This window comes from Panthera uncia (assembly GCF_023721935.1).
Source record: "Panthera uncia isolate 11264 chromosome A1 unlocalized genomic scaffold, Puncia_PCG_1.0 HiC_scaffold_16, whole genome shotgun sequence".
In the NCBI taxonomy this organism is placed as follows: domain Eukaryota; kingdom Metazoa; phylum Chordata; class Mammalia; order Carnivora; family Felidae; genus Panthera; species Panthera uncia.
The window spans coordinates 13,419,197-13,435,841 of record NW_026057576.1 but is presented as its reverse complement, the minus strand read 5'-3'; the positions used below and the strand labels follow the sequence as shown (position 1 = coordinate 13,435,841).

The window sequence follows — 16,645 nt, the reverse complement described above, 5'->3', positions numbered from 1 at the left end:
ATGACTTTCTGCATACTCCAGACAATGGCACCACCGTGAATATTATTATATATATAGTTAAGTATCCTTAATTTGCAGATGATATTTTAAAGAAATGTGATGAAATACAAATACACAAATTATATTTTGCTCCCAATAGCCAAATATAAACACAACATATCATATCTCCATGAAACCTGAGGTGTATACTTATTTGTAAACAATTACATTATGGATATTTATTGTATAACAATTAATGAAACACGAATACCCAAACAGGTCAGGAGATGAGGTCAGTATTACCTTTGTAAAATGAGTGGGCAAAGCTCTGCTCGGGAATTAACTTGGCAAGGAATCCATGGTTCAAACTTGGATGAGGGATAGATGGTATGACCACAACTGTAGAGAAAATCATGGAATCAAATTTGAGCCAGCATGTGACAACCTGCAACATGGTCCACTGGAGATCCATGACAACTCTGAATTACTGCAACATGCAAACAGTACTAGAAATAAAGACTGCATCTCTGGGGGAAGGAAAGAGGTTACATATTAAGAGAAAGGAGAAATCATACACTTGTTAAGTAGAGTAATTTTGGCAACATACAGAAAGACACACACACACAAAATCAGAACTGGAAGACTGACTAAAATATTGCTTGTTTTATACATATAAAGCTGACATGGATGCATTAAAAATGAAGAAAAAATTGGTTAACATAATGTCTTAGTGTTTTAAATGGTCAAAAGACAGAAAACGGAATGGTAGGATAATGTTTAATTTGAAGAATAAAGTTAAAAGTATACTGCAATGAAATAGCGCCATGTTTATGTATTCAAAGTAAATTTAGCATGCAAAAATAAAGTATAATAGCTAAAACATAATCCATATTTCCACAATGTCAAGGTAAAAGGAGATATGATATGCTCATGGAAAACAAGATGCAGAGATTTGACCACTAATTTCTACTCACTTTGTAAAATATCCATTTTCTTTATATATCATACGCATTTATTTAGGAAAGACAATCTCAACTACAAATTAATCCAGTGGTACATGAAATAAACACTAGGTTACTAAGGATACACTGCAAACAACCAAGAAACAACCTTGATATAAATACAGGGAAGGAAATGCAGCTGACAGAAGGCACCCCATGATATTAAAATGTTAGTTTATCATTTTTAAGCAGAGTAGGCAAAGCTGATAAAGCAAGAACTCCCACACCATAAGCATCTTTGCCAAATAATAAAGACAATATGACCCAAGATGGTTCCTTGTTGTCTGTAAGTCTTTGATTTTAGTTGAAACAACTTTGGTATAAAGTTTAGAATATATGTTTGCTTACTATGAATTTCTGATAAAAATGTATATCCTTAAGTAACTATACACAGCAAAAGAAAGAGAGAATGAGAGAAAGAGAGAGAGAGAGAGAGAGAGAGAGAGAGAAGCTATCTTTAAATTTGGCTCTAAAGATTTAAATTTTGGCTTATTCAAGGTCTTTATAAGGATCTCCTACTTTCATGTTCATAATAGTTAAAAAGTAATACATTAAAAATATATCAGTTATATGCATATTAAGTAGTAAATGGTTTGTATTAATAGGTGGAAAACACTAAAACCAAACTGCACTGGCAAAATGAGAATCAGTTAATATGGAAATCCACACATTTTTGCAGAATTAAGGAAAATGAAATTGGCATTTATACACCACCTACTTATAAATGTGTGATGGGATTTTATAAGTAGGACTAGTTTATATCTGGAAGTAAAAATGAAACAAAAAGAGATAAATGATGACAAAAATTCAAATAATTAAAAAAAAAATAGTACCTGTACTTGTTGGCGAATTTATTTCTTGTCTGATGTTTCTACCTGGTTGGCTTCCAGTTCTTGTAGTCTCTCGCTGGGGTTCTAATATGTCACGGTACTTGGAAACCATCAGAACCGAAATGAAGTAAACAACAGCTAGAGCTAAGAACTGTGCCTGCTTGCTATCATCCTGTGTGAAAGGAGAAGGCAGTTCTGACATTCAATTTTTTAAAAATTATTAGAGTGTAAGAAACTACTCCTATTTCGTTTTCTTTATGGAGGCAAAATATGACATTTAATTTTTATTAAAACTTCTAAACATATATTATTATGTAATTAGTATCATTTAAGTATAAATACAAAACTCCAGGAATATATCATCTGAATTATAGGTTGAAATTTAATTTAAAAAATAAGAATTTTAAAATTTTGCTGAATATGCCACAAAACTTTACTATCCATTACTTCTATAACAGAGTATGTACACTTATAAAATATACAGAAAGTATAAGGTTAGAAAGAAAAATATCTGGATAAAAATCAACAGTTCCAAATGTTATAACTTAAAAAAAAATGAATAGAATAAATTATAATTGAGATGCATGTACAATCCTACCTTAGGAGAGTATATGAGTACAAAACAGGGGAAATATAAACAGTGGAGGAACAGAAAATGTGGACTTATACCAGCTCCATATGAGTTAGAAGTATGATATGGCAGCTTAAGAAAAGCTAATGCAACCTTTGACTGCATAAATAAACTTTAAAAAAGTGACAATCCACTATTTTGCACTAGAAAAAAAATGACTTCTAAAAAACTGCCAATATTTGAGGCTCTGAACTTCAAAAACTCAATGACAAAATGGGAGTTTTTAAAGAGGACTGCAACAAATTGGTAAAAGGTCAGAAAACAATGGGTCAAGTTAAGATACATAGACAATAGATTTAAAAAAGCAGACTGCAGTCTAGTAGAGAAGATAACTCTACAAGTTGCTTTGTGAAATATAAAGAGCTACCCAGAACCTTGAAGGCCTAGGTAAATATCTCATAGGGCAAAAATTATAACCTCTAATACCACTTTCAAATTAGACTATATCTAAGGAATCAAATGTAAATGGTTATAAAGCCTTTTTTCTAAGCTAGTAAAACTAACACTTCAAACCAAAACTGCCAGTGATTACTGTGGCCCACAGATAGCAGGTAAGAAATAGTATGATACAAATAAGGAAAGCAAACATGCATTAAAGTCTAGCAACTCCATTAAAGGCACTTAATATTTATTAATCCATTTAAGCACCAATGCCAACAAGATTCAGAATTTATGGGCATTTGTCAGAAAAGAAAGCAAACAAGACATATTTACTAATAATACTTTGAAATGGAATTGGCACTGCTAACAGAGAAAACGACGCAAACAGATTAAATTTGTTCTGAAATATTATGAATTTAGTATTTCATATTCTGTGAGTGACAACTTTTCTAGAGATATAATTTCTTATAAAGTGTGTGAAATACATACCCTGTGATTATAATGCTGATGGAATAAATACATAGGGAACGGGCAAAATCAAATACTTAAACAGTATTGTAAAGGACACTGAAGTGCAATCAGATCAGTGAGGATACTGACCAGGAATGAATTCAAACACAGCTCAAGCTGTGATGAACTATAATATTCTAGGATACATTCCCACCACTTGGAAACTCAGTACCAGGCAATTAAAAGGCATGTGTGGAATGAATGCATGTCAACTACAAAGTTGGGGAGTTGCAAACAACAGATACTGTGAAGTGTTGTCTTAGCCAAGTGAAAATCTCCCATATGTACGGCATGAAAACAGTTGCCTTTTCTTTTCAAATCCAGATCTGCAAACCAATTGTGCTGCTTATTCCCAGTTCTGTCTTTAAAAACCAAGCACAACAGACATAGAGGCTAAACATCTGGAGAGTAACTCAATTTTTATACAAATCAATTGCCTTTCCTACATATGTTATTATTATGAAGACATAAACTCTTATGTTTCTCCCATCTGCTTAAGAAATCGGTCTCTCCACTATTCAATCCTGAATTAGTAACATAATTAACTCTGAAATCCTTTAAAAATTTTAATGCTTCAACCAGGATGCTAAAACTATCTAATTCAACTTTAAAGGATTAAAATTACTTCAGTTTATATAATTTGTATATAAGTGGCCTAGTATAATCTAGGCTTGAGAGAGAGAGAGAGAGAGAGAGAGAGAGAGACAGAGAAGCGTAATGAATTTCCTTTCAAATTTTAGCTTATTGGCAAACACTGAAAACAAAATTGATTTTTAAAGTCTAATTATTTTCTTACCACATAGCAAATTTTGCCACATGGCACTTTTACCTAGATTTGAACAGTTTATGTGAGTTTAAGTCAGCAATGTCTTCATCATGGAAAACAGACAAGAGCAAGATAAATTCACATCTATTACATATTACATGCATATATATAATCTACATACTTTTCCTTAAAAACCTAATTTTTGGCCTCATTTGTTTTTGAAATTAAGGCAACTAAAAATGACTACTGATTCACAAAAATGTCAAAAGTCAAGTAGAATTCTTGGCATTATATCTACAATTGAGCCTAAAATATATCAATTGTCAAACACTTCCAATAAGTGACAGGGATTAAGGAGGGCACTTGTGATGAGCACCAGGTGATGTATTAAAGTGTTGAATTACTATACTGTCCACCAGAAACTAATATTACACTGTACGTTAACTAACTGGAATTTAAATAAAAACTTAATAAATAGATAAATAAATAGATAAGTAAATAAATAGACAAATAAATAAAAATATGGTGATGAAACAGAGAATGTTTTGGAGAGCTCTACCTTAGGGTTCTGACTACCTCATACTACCTGTGTGGTCTTAATGCTTCTGAGTCTTAACTTTCTTTTAGTCCTTAAATGAAAGTTTAGGATTTATATTAAGTGTCTGAAACACATTATAAACTTAACAAACACAAGTTATATTACCTTGATGATGTTTGGAAGGTACATCTGGAAACGCTTAATTCCCGTCCTTCAGGAAGAAAAAGCTAGGCACCACTGCTGGGTTATCTGACATATTTAACATCTAGCAGTTTTAGAGAAAATTATCACAATCTACCACAATAACCTAATGCAGAACTTACTAACAACTTAAACACAATGTCGCCCTTAACATAAACCCCTTGTATGTTAGGTCTGAACGTGCCTCTGAGAGATGAGAATTTGCTCCATTTTAATCGTTCTCCATGAGAAAAACATTCTTTCCACAGCATATTGTTTCAGGATAATTCTCATGTCTAAGTGACTAACCTGTTAGTGATTTTTTTCCAAGTCTGGATTAGAGTCCAGATTATTGGGAGACTCGTACATCATGGTTTTTATGCTATCATTCATTTTAACTCCATTAAAAAATATTTTATTATTTATTAATTACAAAGAAATATAGTTTTATTCTAGAACTTTTGAAAACACAGAAAAAGTATAAAAGAATAAAGTATAAAATAAGAACTGGAGATAATCATTAGCAGCACTTGGTATGTTTTTTCTAGTCTTTTATTTTTAAAGGTGCACAAGTACATGTACATACACTCAACATAAAAAATGCAGTATTTATGTAATATAAGTACTTTTGTATACTGCTGCTTTCCCTTAAAATATATCATGGCCATTTTTCTATGTATTAAATTTTCCTCAAAAATATGATTTCAATGGTTGCATAGCCTCCCAATGAATGAAAATACTATGACCTATTAAGCTGAAACTCTATTGTTAGATATTTGTGTTGTTGCCAATTTTCCTGTAGGCATCTTTGATGAGCACATGAAGTCAGATAACTTCTCGGTAGAACCAATGGGTCACAGGGCATCAATATTTGTAAGAGTTTTAGCTCCTGGTGATGGAAGAGAACTATTCAGAACGTTTATCCAATCTAAATGTCTACCAGTGATACATGACACAGCATGTTTCAATGTACCCTTGCAATGCTAGATATTATTACTTAAATTTTTTTTATTTGCCTGGGTGACTCAATCAGTTAAGTGTCTGACTCTTGATTTTGGCTCAGGTTATGATCTCACAATTCATGTGTTCGAGTCCCACACTGGGCTCTGAGCTTGGGATTCTCTGTCTCCCTCTCTCTCCACCCCTCCCCTGTTCTCTCTCTCTCTCTCTCTCTCAAAATAAATAACAAAAATTTAAAATTATTTAAAATTTGTCTAATAGTAAAAATATCTCATTGTTATTTTAATTTGCATTCTTTTGACTATTGGTGATACTGACTTCATCATATATTTGTTACCTTTGTTACCTTATCTTTCTTATTTTATGTCCACTCTCTAATTTTCTGTTGGTATGCTTATAATTTCTCTAGTGATTTATAAGAACTGATATACATTAAAGAGGGTGACAGTTTTTCTGTTGTGTATTCCTACCATGTAGTATTATGCTGTGTGACTTAAATATGTTTTAACTAGTACTCATCCAATTTATTAAGTATAAGTTTAAGATATAAACTTTTTTATGTGTCTCATAAATCATCAATTAAAATAAAAATAGAATCCTAAGTGCTGGAAAATAATAACTATAGTAAGAAGTACTGTCAATATGAGTCTGCTGCGAAATACTATATATGTTTCTATGTGATTTGTGAAAAGGCCAATCTTATTTTTACTTGAGTAAGAGATCATATAATTGGGATGTTCCAAGAAACTATCTCCATGAGCTATCCTTTCCTTAAGCTTTATAAAGCTACTTTTGTAACTCAAATACTCAAAAAATTCTACATTTTTAAAATGCAGATCTTCTTTTAAAAATTACTGCCCTTCCAAAAAGTAATTGCCATGAACACCTTAATAAATTAATCTTTTTTTTATCCATAGGACAAGGAACATTGAGAACAACAAAATAGCCACTACCTAGAGATGGAGCAAGGAATACTAAAAGAGAAAGCTGGTGATTCAACATAAAATGAATCATAATTTTTCAAGGTTATCCCTAGGGTCTTGGTATATACACAATCTAAATCAAAATTTCACATCATCTAAAAAAATGATGTATCCATAAGCTTTCAGAGAAAGCAAAGGCTCCATCACTTTACAATCAGAAGTATGTTCTAAACCTACAATTCCTGACATTAGGACGTCTGGTTGTAATTGCAGCTTTCTTATAAAATTGAAATGATTTTACACAAATAACATTAGAAGATTTTTTCCTGGGAAATCAAGCAGGTATAACTTACCACATCCCGAAAGACGACGGCGCGAAGGCGATTAATATCAACATCCTGAAGAAGCCTATCAGGATCCTTAATAGGAGAAAGGTTACCTGGAACACTTTCTAATGGCGTCTTAAAAAAGAAAGAGAATTGTTAAAAAGAAAATAGCATAATACAGAAACTCATATAGGAGTGCAATTTCTAGTATTGCACTAGCCACATTCTTTATCACGTTCTTTACACATCACTGAGTAACATTTATCGACAACAGCACTCTATTACAAGACACTTTTTCTCTTCTCCTCTCTGCCCTTGTCACAGTTTCACTTACTAGTAATGTTCTTGTTCTTCATCACCATTGCTACCACTATACACTTAGAAGAGCAGTAAGATTGAAACTCTGCTGTGTGACCTTGGGCTTGTTACTAACATTTTCTGAGCCTCACTTTCTCCATCTCTAGTTAATATATCTTTTTGAGTCACTGGGTTCATTTATCCATCATTCTTTTATAATATATGAGATTACTCTATTACATTGCATGAGCTTTTATATGTATAAACATTTTAGAATCTACGAAAACCCACAGTCTTGATATTAAAGCTGAAAGACATTAAAGATCATAAGCACCTTGGAGCTGCAGTGTATTACGCTAAGTGAAATCAGTCAGTCAGGAAAAGACAAATACCCTGTGACATCACTCATATGTGGAATTTCAGAAACAAAACAGATGAACATAGGGGAAGGGGGAAAAAAAGAGAGGGGGACAAACCATAAGAGTCTCTTAATGATAGAGAACAAACTGAGGGTTCCTGAGGGCAGGTGAGCCGGGATGAGCTAAAATGGGTGATGGGGATTAAGAAGGGCACTTAATGTGATCAGCACGGGGTGTCATATGTAAGTGATGAATCGTTACATTCTACTCTTGAAACCAATATTACACTATATTTAACTCAATAGAATTTAAATAAAAACTTTAAAAAAATTATAACCACCAAGAATCCTTTTTACAGCTTAAGATACGAAAACCGACAATTTTTATGTAATGTATCACATAGCAAACTAGTGAGAGGGCCAGATTTCCTGAAATTCAATCTAGTACTTTTACACTCATTTGTATGTTAAGAAAAGTATGAATTAACTTAGATCATATACATAGAGTACTAAATACGATTCCTGCAAATAGAATAATTTGTTGTTGCTTTAAACTAATTAAAAGTGAATACGCTTCCTTCTAATCCTCTATATACCTCAATATGATATTTTATTCCTAAATTAAGATGTTTGATTCCTCTGCAGCACAGGATAGTGAAAAGAACATGGGATAGTTATTTGGTTTCCATTATAATTCCAAAACTTATCAGCCATATGACCTTAGGTAAGATACTTAACCTCTCAGAGCCTCAGCTATACCATCTAAATAATAAGCTAGTAACACTTATCACAAACATGGTTAAAACAATAACACATTGTTCACAGCAGAGATGAAAAGTACATAATTTATAGCATAAGTGAAAAAAGTATAAATATGTCAACTTAAATATATCATTTTCCATTTTATAAAGTATTTCTACATCCATAATCAAATGTGGTCGTTATAAAGACTCCTTTATGGACAAAACTTGTATTATTGCTCCTTTTTGCAAAGTATAGAAAATGAGGCCCAAGGAAGATGTTGGACTCACCCAAGTCTATACAGATTAGTATTTCATCAAAATTGTCTATGGTTTACTTACTAAAGTGTCACATAAAAATAAATAAATAAATAAAAACCCTCATTAACCAGGTCCATTGATTCTCACAAGAAAATGTGTTTTCTTACCAAGTCCATTTCCCCTAGTATTTCTTTATCCATCACTTATGAACCAGTTTTCATTGCTAAGGGTCTTTACATTAGTTGAGACTAGCTCAACTAAATTACTACGAAATTCCTTTGCATTGGACTTTTCTTTCCATATTCTACAATCAGAGTAATATTTGACTTGACAGTCTTGAAAAGCTCCATATTATCTAGCGAATTAAGATCGTTTAAGATCAAAGCTCTCAAAAATACTAATTTATTTATTCATTTCACGAGTGTATAGAGTGGTTAACTGCTAGAGAGAGGAAGGGGATTAGTATTAATTTAAAGTTCACTGTGTCAGGAATTACTAAACACTTTAATACATTATTGCTTTTCATTTAGCTCATACAAACACTTTGTAAATTAAGATTTGTACCAATTTTTTGGAACTAGAGGGTATTATGCTAAGTGAAAATTAGTCAGAGAAGGACAAATATCATACGACTTCACTCATATGTGGAATTAACATACAAAACAGATGAACATAGGGGAAGGGAAGCAAAAATAATACAAAAAGCAGGAAGGGGACAAAACATAAGCGACTCTTAAATACAGAGAACAAACTGAGGGTTGCTGGAGGGGTTGCGGGTGGGGGGTGGCTAAGTGGGCAAGGGACATTAACGAAGATGCTTGTTGGGATGAGCACTGGGTGTTATACATAGGGAATGAATCACTGGATTCTACTGAAATCATTATTGTACTACATGCTAGCTAACTTGGATGTAAATTAAAAATTAAAATTAAAAAGTTAAAAAAAAGATTTGTATCCATTTTAAAGACTGGAAAACTCAGGCCCAGGAGACTAGGAAGTTCATCTTAGGTCACAACGCTTGTTATGGGGTAGAGCCAGAATACAAACTCAGACCTGTCTGATTCTAGAATTAGTACTCTTTTGACAAAGTATTGCCAATGTTATACATACCTGCTCTGGAATTACAAAGATGTACGAGACTGCCCTCAACTAACAGTCTACTATGCCTACACAAATAACATGAGACATTCTCGCTGATGTGTTAATATTTAATTTTCTAAGTAACGGCAACTGCTTTGGAGACTTGATATACAATATGGTCTAATCATTTTAGGAATGTTTTCTGACAGAAGTGAAAAAGAGGCTGCAATACAGACATGCTAAATATGTGGTTGTTCTGCTTAAAAAATACAGAAATTTGAAGCCACAGAACTATTTAAATGAATTAAACTCCTATTTCATGTCTTCACTTACTGCACAGAAAAATTAGCTTGTCAATGTTAAGTATCTCATTACAAGCGTAGGATGCAATAATTGACATACCGGGCTTTATGAAAATATCAAACTACTCTAGGCAGGGGTGGCAGTAAGTGTATCTGAAAACATTTTCCTCAAAGGGTAGCACTTAAGCTGAAGCTAGAGTTGAATGGACTTTTGCTAGATGTGAAAAATATGACCCTTCAAGTAAAGAGAACCTATGAAAAAGTCGAAGGGGAAAAAAAATCCTCTGATGAACTAAATGAAGTCTATCACATGACTAAAACGGTAAAAGCAAGGGGGTAAGGGGGTACAAGCTGCAGCTGGAGACGTAAGCATGAGTCAGACATGCAGGACCTTAAAGGTCACGATAAAACTCTGGATGTGATACAAAGGGTCAGTGAAACATATTGATAAAGAGCTAATTCAGAATGGGGATTACTGCTATACTCCAAAATACACTATTCGTTCATTTCCTGGGCATTCAACATATATATTTCATATTATGAGAATATCTATCACCAAAAACATATCCATTTTAAAGACACGTTATTCAAATATTCAGCTCTGTGAAAATACCTTTAACTATGAAAAACAGGGATAACTAAGAACTTTCAGAGCTATGTGTACTGATATCCTAATAAATATCCTATGAAGTAGAAATGATTAGTATCTTCATTTAAACAAGAAGTGTTAAGTCTCAGAGAGGTTAAATAATCTTGGTAACACAATTGTGAAGAAGAAAAGCCAGCACCAAAGCCTACTGATTACCAAATCCTTGCTCTTTGATTAAGCAATACCATGCCACTTTTCTCTCGTATTAAAAAACAAAACAAAACAAAACAAAAAAACAACTTTAAGGTACATTATATTTAACATAGAAAACGTTTAATTACCTTTGAAGCTGCTGTGGCAGTCACACTTTGGGGAGCTTCCTGAGGTTTACTGCTACCATGGGAAGATTTGCTCCCCCTGTCTCTCTGTCTCTGCCGACATTCTAAACAGTTCCTCACAGCAACACAACAAACTATTTACAAACCGAAAGCATATTATTAATACAAAGTGTTGACTCTGACATGCTGAAAAGAGTTGCTAGGTCTTTTTCTTTATTTCTTTCCCTTATCTCCATTCATTGTTCCTAAAGTCAACAAGACTAAACAGACATGTTTTGAAATTATCAAATACAGTAATGAAAAATACATATAAAACACATGTGTAGTTAAAAAATAAGTACAACATACCCACATACTACCAACCAGCTGCAGAAACAAGATTACTGACGCTCCCAATTTATCCCTTCCTTAGTCTATCCCCCCCATCCTTTAAAATTCTGAATTTCACAAATCAGTACAGATTTTTTGAAACTTCATGTTCACATTGGATAAACTGTTTTTACTGACAGGACTTCTTCCTGTAACATGACTACTTGGAGACTCCACTGAGCACAGCTCCCGCTTCAGGCAGTGATAGGCTACCTCAGTAGAGGCAGAACCGAGGCCCAATATCCACCTTTCTGCGCGGTGGGAACATGTGCGGCCTTCTCAGTAAGTATTCGTTGAGTACGAGCTTTTTACTTATTTACGTATTTTAAGCAGTCGTATTCATGGACTCCAACCATTTGAATTTGACTCCTGGCTCTGCCACCTGTGAGCTGTGTGATCTTGGGCCAGCTGCTTAGACTATGTCTGCCTCAGCTTCCTCATATGTAAAATGACTTCAAATATGCTAACTTCCTTAGCTGTGAGGATTAAATGAATTAATATATGTATAAAGTGCTTAGAACTAGACAGCACATATTGATTTATAACTGTTTGCTTCATTATTAATCACTTAAACTTTCCTATGGGTGACCAAAAAACAACTCCGCTTGCAAATACTGGAATAAAAATGAAATTAGTAGTAAAGGTTTGAAATATATTCAGATATAAAAGTTCAGAATAACCAAATAAATGCTGGTTTTAAGATACTTAGGTATTTAAAAAAATTTCTCTTTCTCACAAGGTTAATTCTGTCAGCTATTGTTAAATATCAATGGATATGTCCATGGTGGCCACAGTAAATTATCCCACACCTGTTACGGGTCAGAAAGAGCTCAGTGTGGTCAATCTCTCCATTATAATGATTATGAAATGATTCCACTTAGACTGCCCATCTTTAAAAAATGCAAAACAAACAAAAAAGTAGGTTTCATTCCATCATTCTTAAAGCAAGTTATTATTCCTACCCTGGATCAGAAAAAATGTATCCCCTGAAACTACACACATATAGATTTATTGTATTGTGTTTATATTTTATTTTATTATTTATTATTTATTTTTTATTTTAGAGAGACAGAGATTACAAGCTGGGGAGAAGGGCAGAGGGAGAGAAAGAGAATCTCTAGCAGGTTCCATGCTCAGTGCAGAGCTGGACATGGGGCTCAATCCCATGACCCTGGGATCATGACCTGAGCCAAAACCAAGAGTTGGATGCTCAACCGACTGAGCCACCCAGCTGCCCCAATTTTTATACAATTTCTAAAATTATGGTTAATAAAAGCATCCATCAGAAATTTCCTTCCTATCTAATGCCTTACTTTCTTGTGTCCTATTCATGCTTTAAGGCAAATATAAAAACAATAGCTTTCTGGTCCCTTGTAAAGACTAAGTAGTATAAATAAATTTCCTCCCTGAGAAAGGTAAGACATGTAAGAATGGATGTAAGGAGTTGAACCACATTTACTAAGAGTTCTCAGTGCTAAATTTTCTTTGCTACACAGGATAGTAAATGAACAGCATAGCTATAGTAATGTTTATTAGTGTTAACTGCTCACTCTGAGAAATAGTGATATTGGCATAGTCAGTGTTATCAACTGGCATTCTGTGTGTACGAATTATGTCACTGGTCTTCTGACATATTTGTGGATCAGGACAACTACCTTTGTATTAGTTTACCAAAGCAAGTCCTAAATGGATTCACATTACAATCATTTCAATGAAAAATGTTATAGTCCTATTGATTTTGAAACAACTCATAATATATTTGACTTCATTTCAAATTATAATCTATTAAAGATGATCAATTTCATGAAATCTCCAATGTGAAGATACCATAATTTTAATTTAGCAATTTTTAGGAATTACAAGGTGATATCTCTACTCCATAATCATTAACTTGTACCATCAATACTTTATGTACCACAGAACATCAGAAAAGTAATGTGTAGGTAATTATTTAACACGCACCGTTATTCTTAACAGACTTACCTAGCCTTAGGCACTGTCTCATTAAGCCTCCAGAAGACATGTTTTTTTCCGCTTCAATCTCACTAAAATTTAGAGAGCTGGCAAATACAAGTACGTCAACCATAGCCATCAATCGGCTGAGGAAAGTTACTGCTGTCTCAGCTGACATGCCTTGTGTCACTTCAATATTTTCCAATTCCGTCTTTAAAAAAGTAGAAGATTTAAGTCTTGTTTAAAATTTGGAAATACGATACATATTCACACATAGTATATATAAGCAGTTCAGCACATTTAGTACATTTTGTAAACAAAATAAATTATAAATTATAAACTAATTCTATATATCAGAAGAGCTGGTTATCAAATTTAATTAGTTTGCCTGTGAATTATCCTTAAATAAAGGAAAAGTTCATTTTTTAAATCAAGGTTAAACTTAAATGTCATTACTTGAGAAAACTATATTCCAAACTTAAGATCATTCCATAAAGATACTTAAAAATGATTACACATCTATATTTCTACTACTTTTGTCTTATTTTATTAACAAAGATATAAAATTGATACTTTCCTAAAATCTTCACTCCTGTTTATAAAAAGATATGCTTTAATTTCTTTTTGCTATAAATGTAAGATAAGTAATAGGAAAGATGTATGGCAGCTCCAGTGGGCCTCAAAATGAGACAAGTGTCAGATGAGAACATATGACAATTTCCTACCCATTTCAGAATAAACTAAGCCACTGGGTATCTCATACATACAATGAAATTCTAGGGTAAAAATAATCAATAAAGTTATTAATTCCTCTACAGATATTAATTTGTAGCCCATAAGACATTAACAACGAGAAGAATCAGTAGAATCCTAGTTAGGTACAACTATACTTTCACTAACATACTATGATAAAATATAATTTCCTGCTTTCAAAGGGAATGTTACGAAGTACTACTTCGAGATGTGTTAACTGTATATTTTGTAAGCAACAGCAACATACTGTATTTTACGTTTCATTCTGTATTATATAACATTTTGATTATTAAGGTTCATTATAACTAGGCCTCATTTTCTCAGTGCCACAAGGGGACAGAGAAAAGAAGGGCTTTACAAGTAAAAAATACTACTGCTTAATTTTTCTGAAAATGGGCACACTAACCACATTGATTAACCTTATTTCTTCACCAGATGATAAATTCAACTACAAGGTAAGCATATATTATAGGTATCTACTCCTATTTAATGTTCCATTTGGACATTGTTTATGCCCATCATTCTACCTAAACATATTCCTGCTCACATTAAAATGGAAATGTCAGCAGGAAACACTGATTGGAAAAAAAAAAAAAACAAAACCTCTTAAAACACTTCTTGTGCACAAGATGGGTAATAAAAATGATAGGTGACTACTGCAAGCACTACATAACTGAAGTTGATTCTAAATGGAATATAAAATGTAACAACCTTTCTTCCTTCCATTTAACAGCAAAATAGTTCTAAAACCATTCTCTCTAAAATGAGCTAGAAAATAGACAAAAATTTGTTTTCAACTTGATTTACATTGTGCCAACTCAGTATCCACGGTGTAAAGAAATAATTGATTACTTGGATTTCCTAAATACAGATCCCGTATTTCCTAGCACTTCATTGATATACAGTATTATTTCACAGCAGGAATTAAAAATCTGAGATCACAATACAATAGTTTATAATAAAAGCAAAACAAAAAAAGTAATAATTTCACATAAGACCCATTTTAAATCTCAGTTAATGTGTTTCATTATGGAATGGAAGATCTGGCCATTGCTCAGGTCTATCAAATATTCTAAATAAATTTTCAAAAATATTAGGATTCTAGGACATCTATAGATGGATTCTCAAAGAAATTCATCATTTTGAATTACTGAAATTATAAGAAATCTAACTCATTATTCTTAGTTAATGGTCTTATTTTCATGCTTTCCTGGTCTACTAAGCCTAGCTTTCAAAACATGCTTTCATTTTTAAGACTGAATTACATACAGAGATTATAAACAAAATTTTATCATCCATGTAATTTGCAAAATTATATTTTTGACCTAACCAAGTAAAATTTTAAAATAAAAAGCATTCTTAACACAAATAACCAGAAAGGGAGTTCTTATTAAATCTATGTAATTAGTGACTTTGATGAAATGTTATAGAAACATTATAACATATATTTAATAATAAAGATCACTCACATGATTATTATTGAATCTTAAAATAACATATATTCCATCTAATCTCCTTTCAATGGAACCAATTAACATCTGATTGTACATATGACTGAAATTTGTTTTCATTATAATAGTTTAGTCTAAAGGTTATTGTGGGTCATAAGATAGTAGTTAATCAATGCATAGAAAAAAATCCTTTTAATGAATCTTTTAAATATACCAAAGATATGTCTAATATTAAAGATGGTATGGAAACTCAAAATACAACCAAGTCAAAAATTTCATAAATAAGCAAAAATAAAACTTAAAACTGAAAACCTGAAAGTTACTGAAGTAATACTAACCTTAGAACCCTGGACATGCATTAGACAAAACAGACAACAGATCAAAAAAGTACAAGAAAAGGAAATTATTAAAATTAAATGAAAATACAATGTAAAATTGAAACACAAAATAATATATTTAAAAATTATATTTGATTATTTTATTAAAAGCAAAGTTCTCAGAAGAGATATTTCTTTTATAAATTACATATGATTAAGATTAAATATCAAATATTTAGACTAATATTTATTTTTTTCATTAGAGTAACTCTGCCCAAATAATATATATATATATATATATATTCTTATATATGAGTATATATGAATATATATATGTACAGTTCATATACTAGAAATTATGCATACTCTATTTTATAAAATAAATATATTTTCCCAGGTGATGCCTAAGAAGGTATTTTAATAAATAAACTAATATGGTATTTCTGTAAAAGCCCTAACCTCAGTACTGGTTTAGGCAGCAATGATTTAAGTAAATAAACTATTTATAACAACTTTCCAGAATTTTCATTAAGGAATCATGTTATAATTTGTTTTTTTTTTTTAAATATTTGGAGTTTTTCCTATAGATCTAAATCTCCAGGAGTTAAAGAATAAAACACTGTAGTGATTATAACTTAAAAACCACTTTCCCTTGCTAGAAAAGAACTGATAGATACGCTAATGAGGCCTGCATGTGAACTAAGCTAATTACATAGTACACTAAGTTTCAGAATATTAACTAAGAATTATATTCAATATATTCAAAAGTTTAGCTAGAATTAAGTTTCGGAATAAAAGTCATCAACCGTTCC

The 16,645-nt window shown here is 32.1% G+C and overlaps 1 protein-coding gene across 5 annotated transcripts in view; it reads right to left on the bottom strand.

The window, feature by feature from the left end:
* The window catches only part of NBEA (neurobeachin), a 673,234-nt gene that overhangs the window by 438,882 nt on the left and 217,707 nt on the right, over window positions 1–16,645 (bottom strand). For all 5 annotated transcript variants that reach the window (XM_049646794.1, XM_049646795.1, XM_049646797.1 and 2 more), the window contains 5 exons: window positions 13,343–13,523; window positions 10,994–11,124; window positions 7,053–7,160; window positions 1,814–1,982; window positions 283–378 (listed from right to left, as the gene is read on the bottom strand). In XM_049646794.1, the coding sequence (XP_049502751.1) occupies window positions 283–378; window positions 1,814–1,982; window positions 7,053–7,160; window positions 10,994–11,124; window positions 13,343–13,523 (685 nt within the window). The remainder of the gene's footprint in view (window positions 1–282; window positions 379–1,813; window positions 1,983–7,052; window positions 7,161–10,993; window positions 11,125–13,342; window positions 13,524–16,645) is intronic.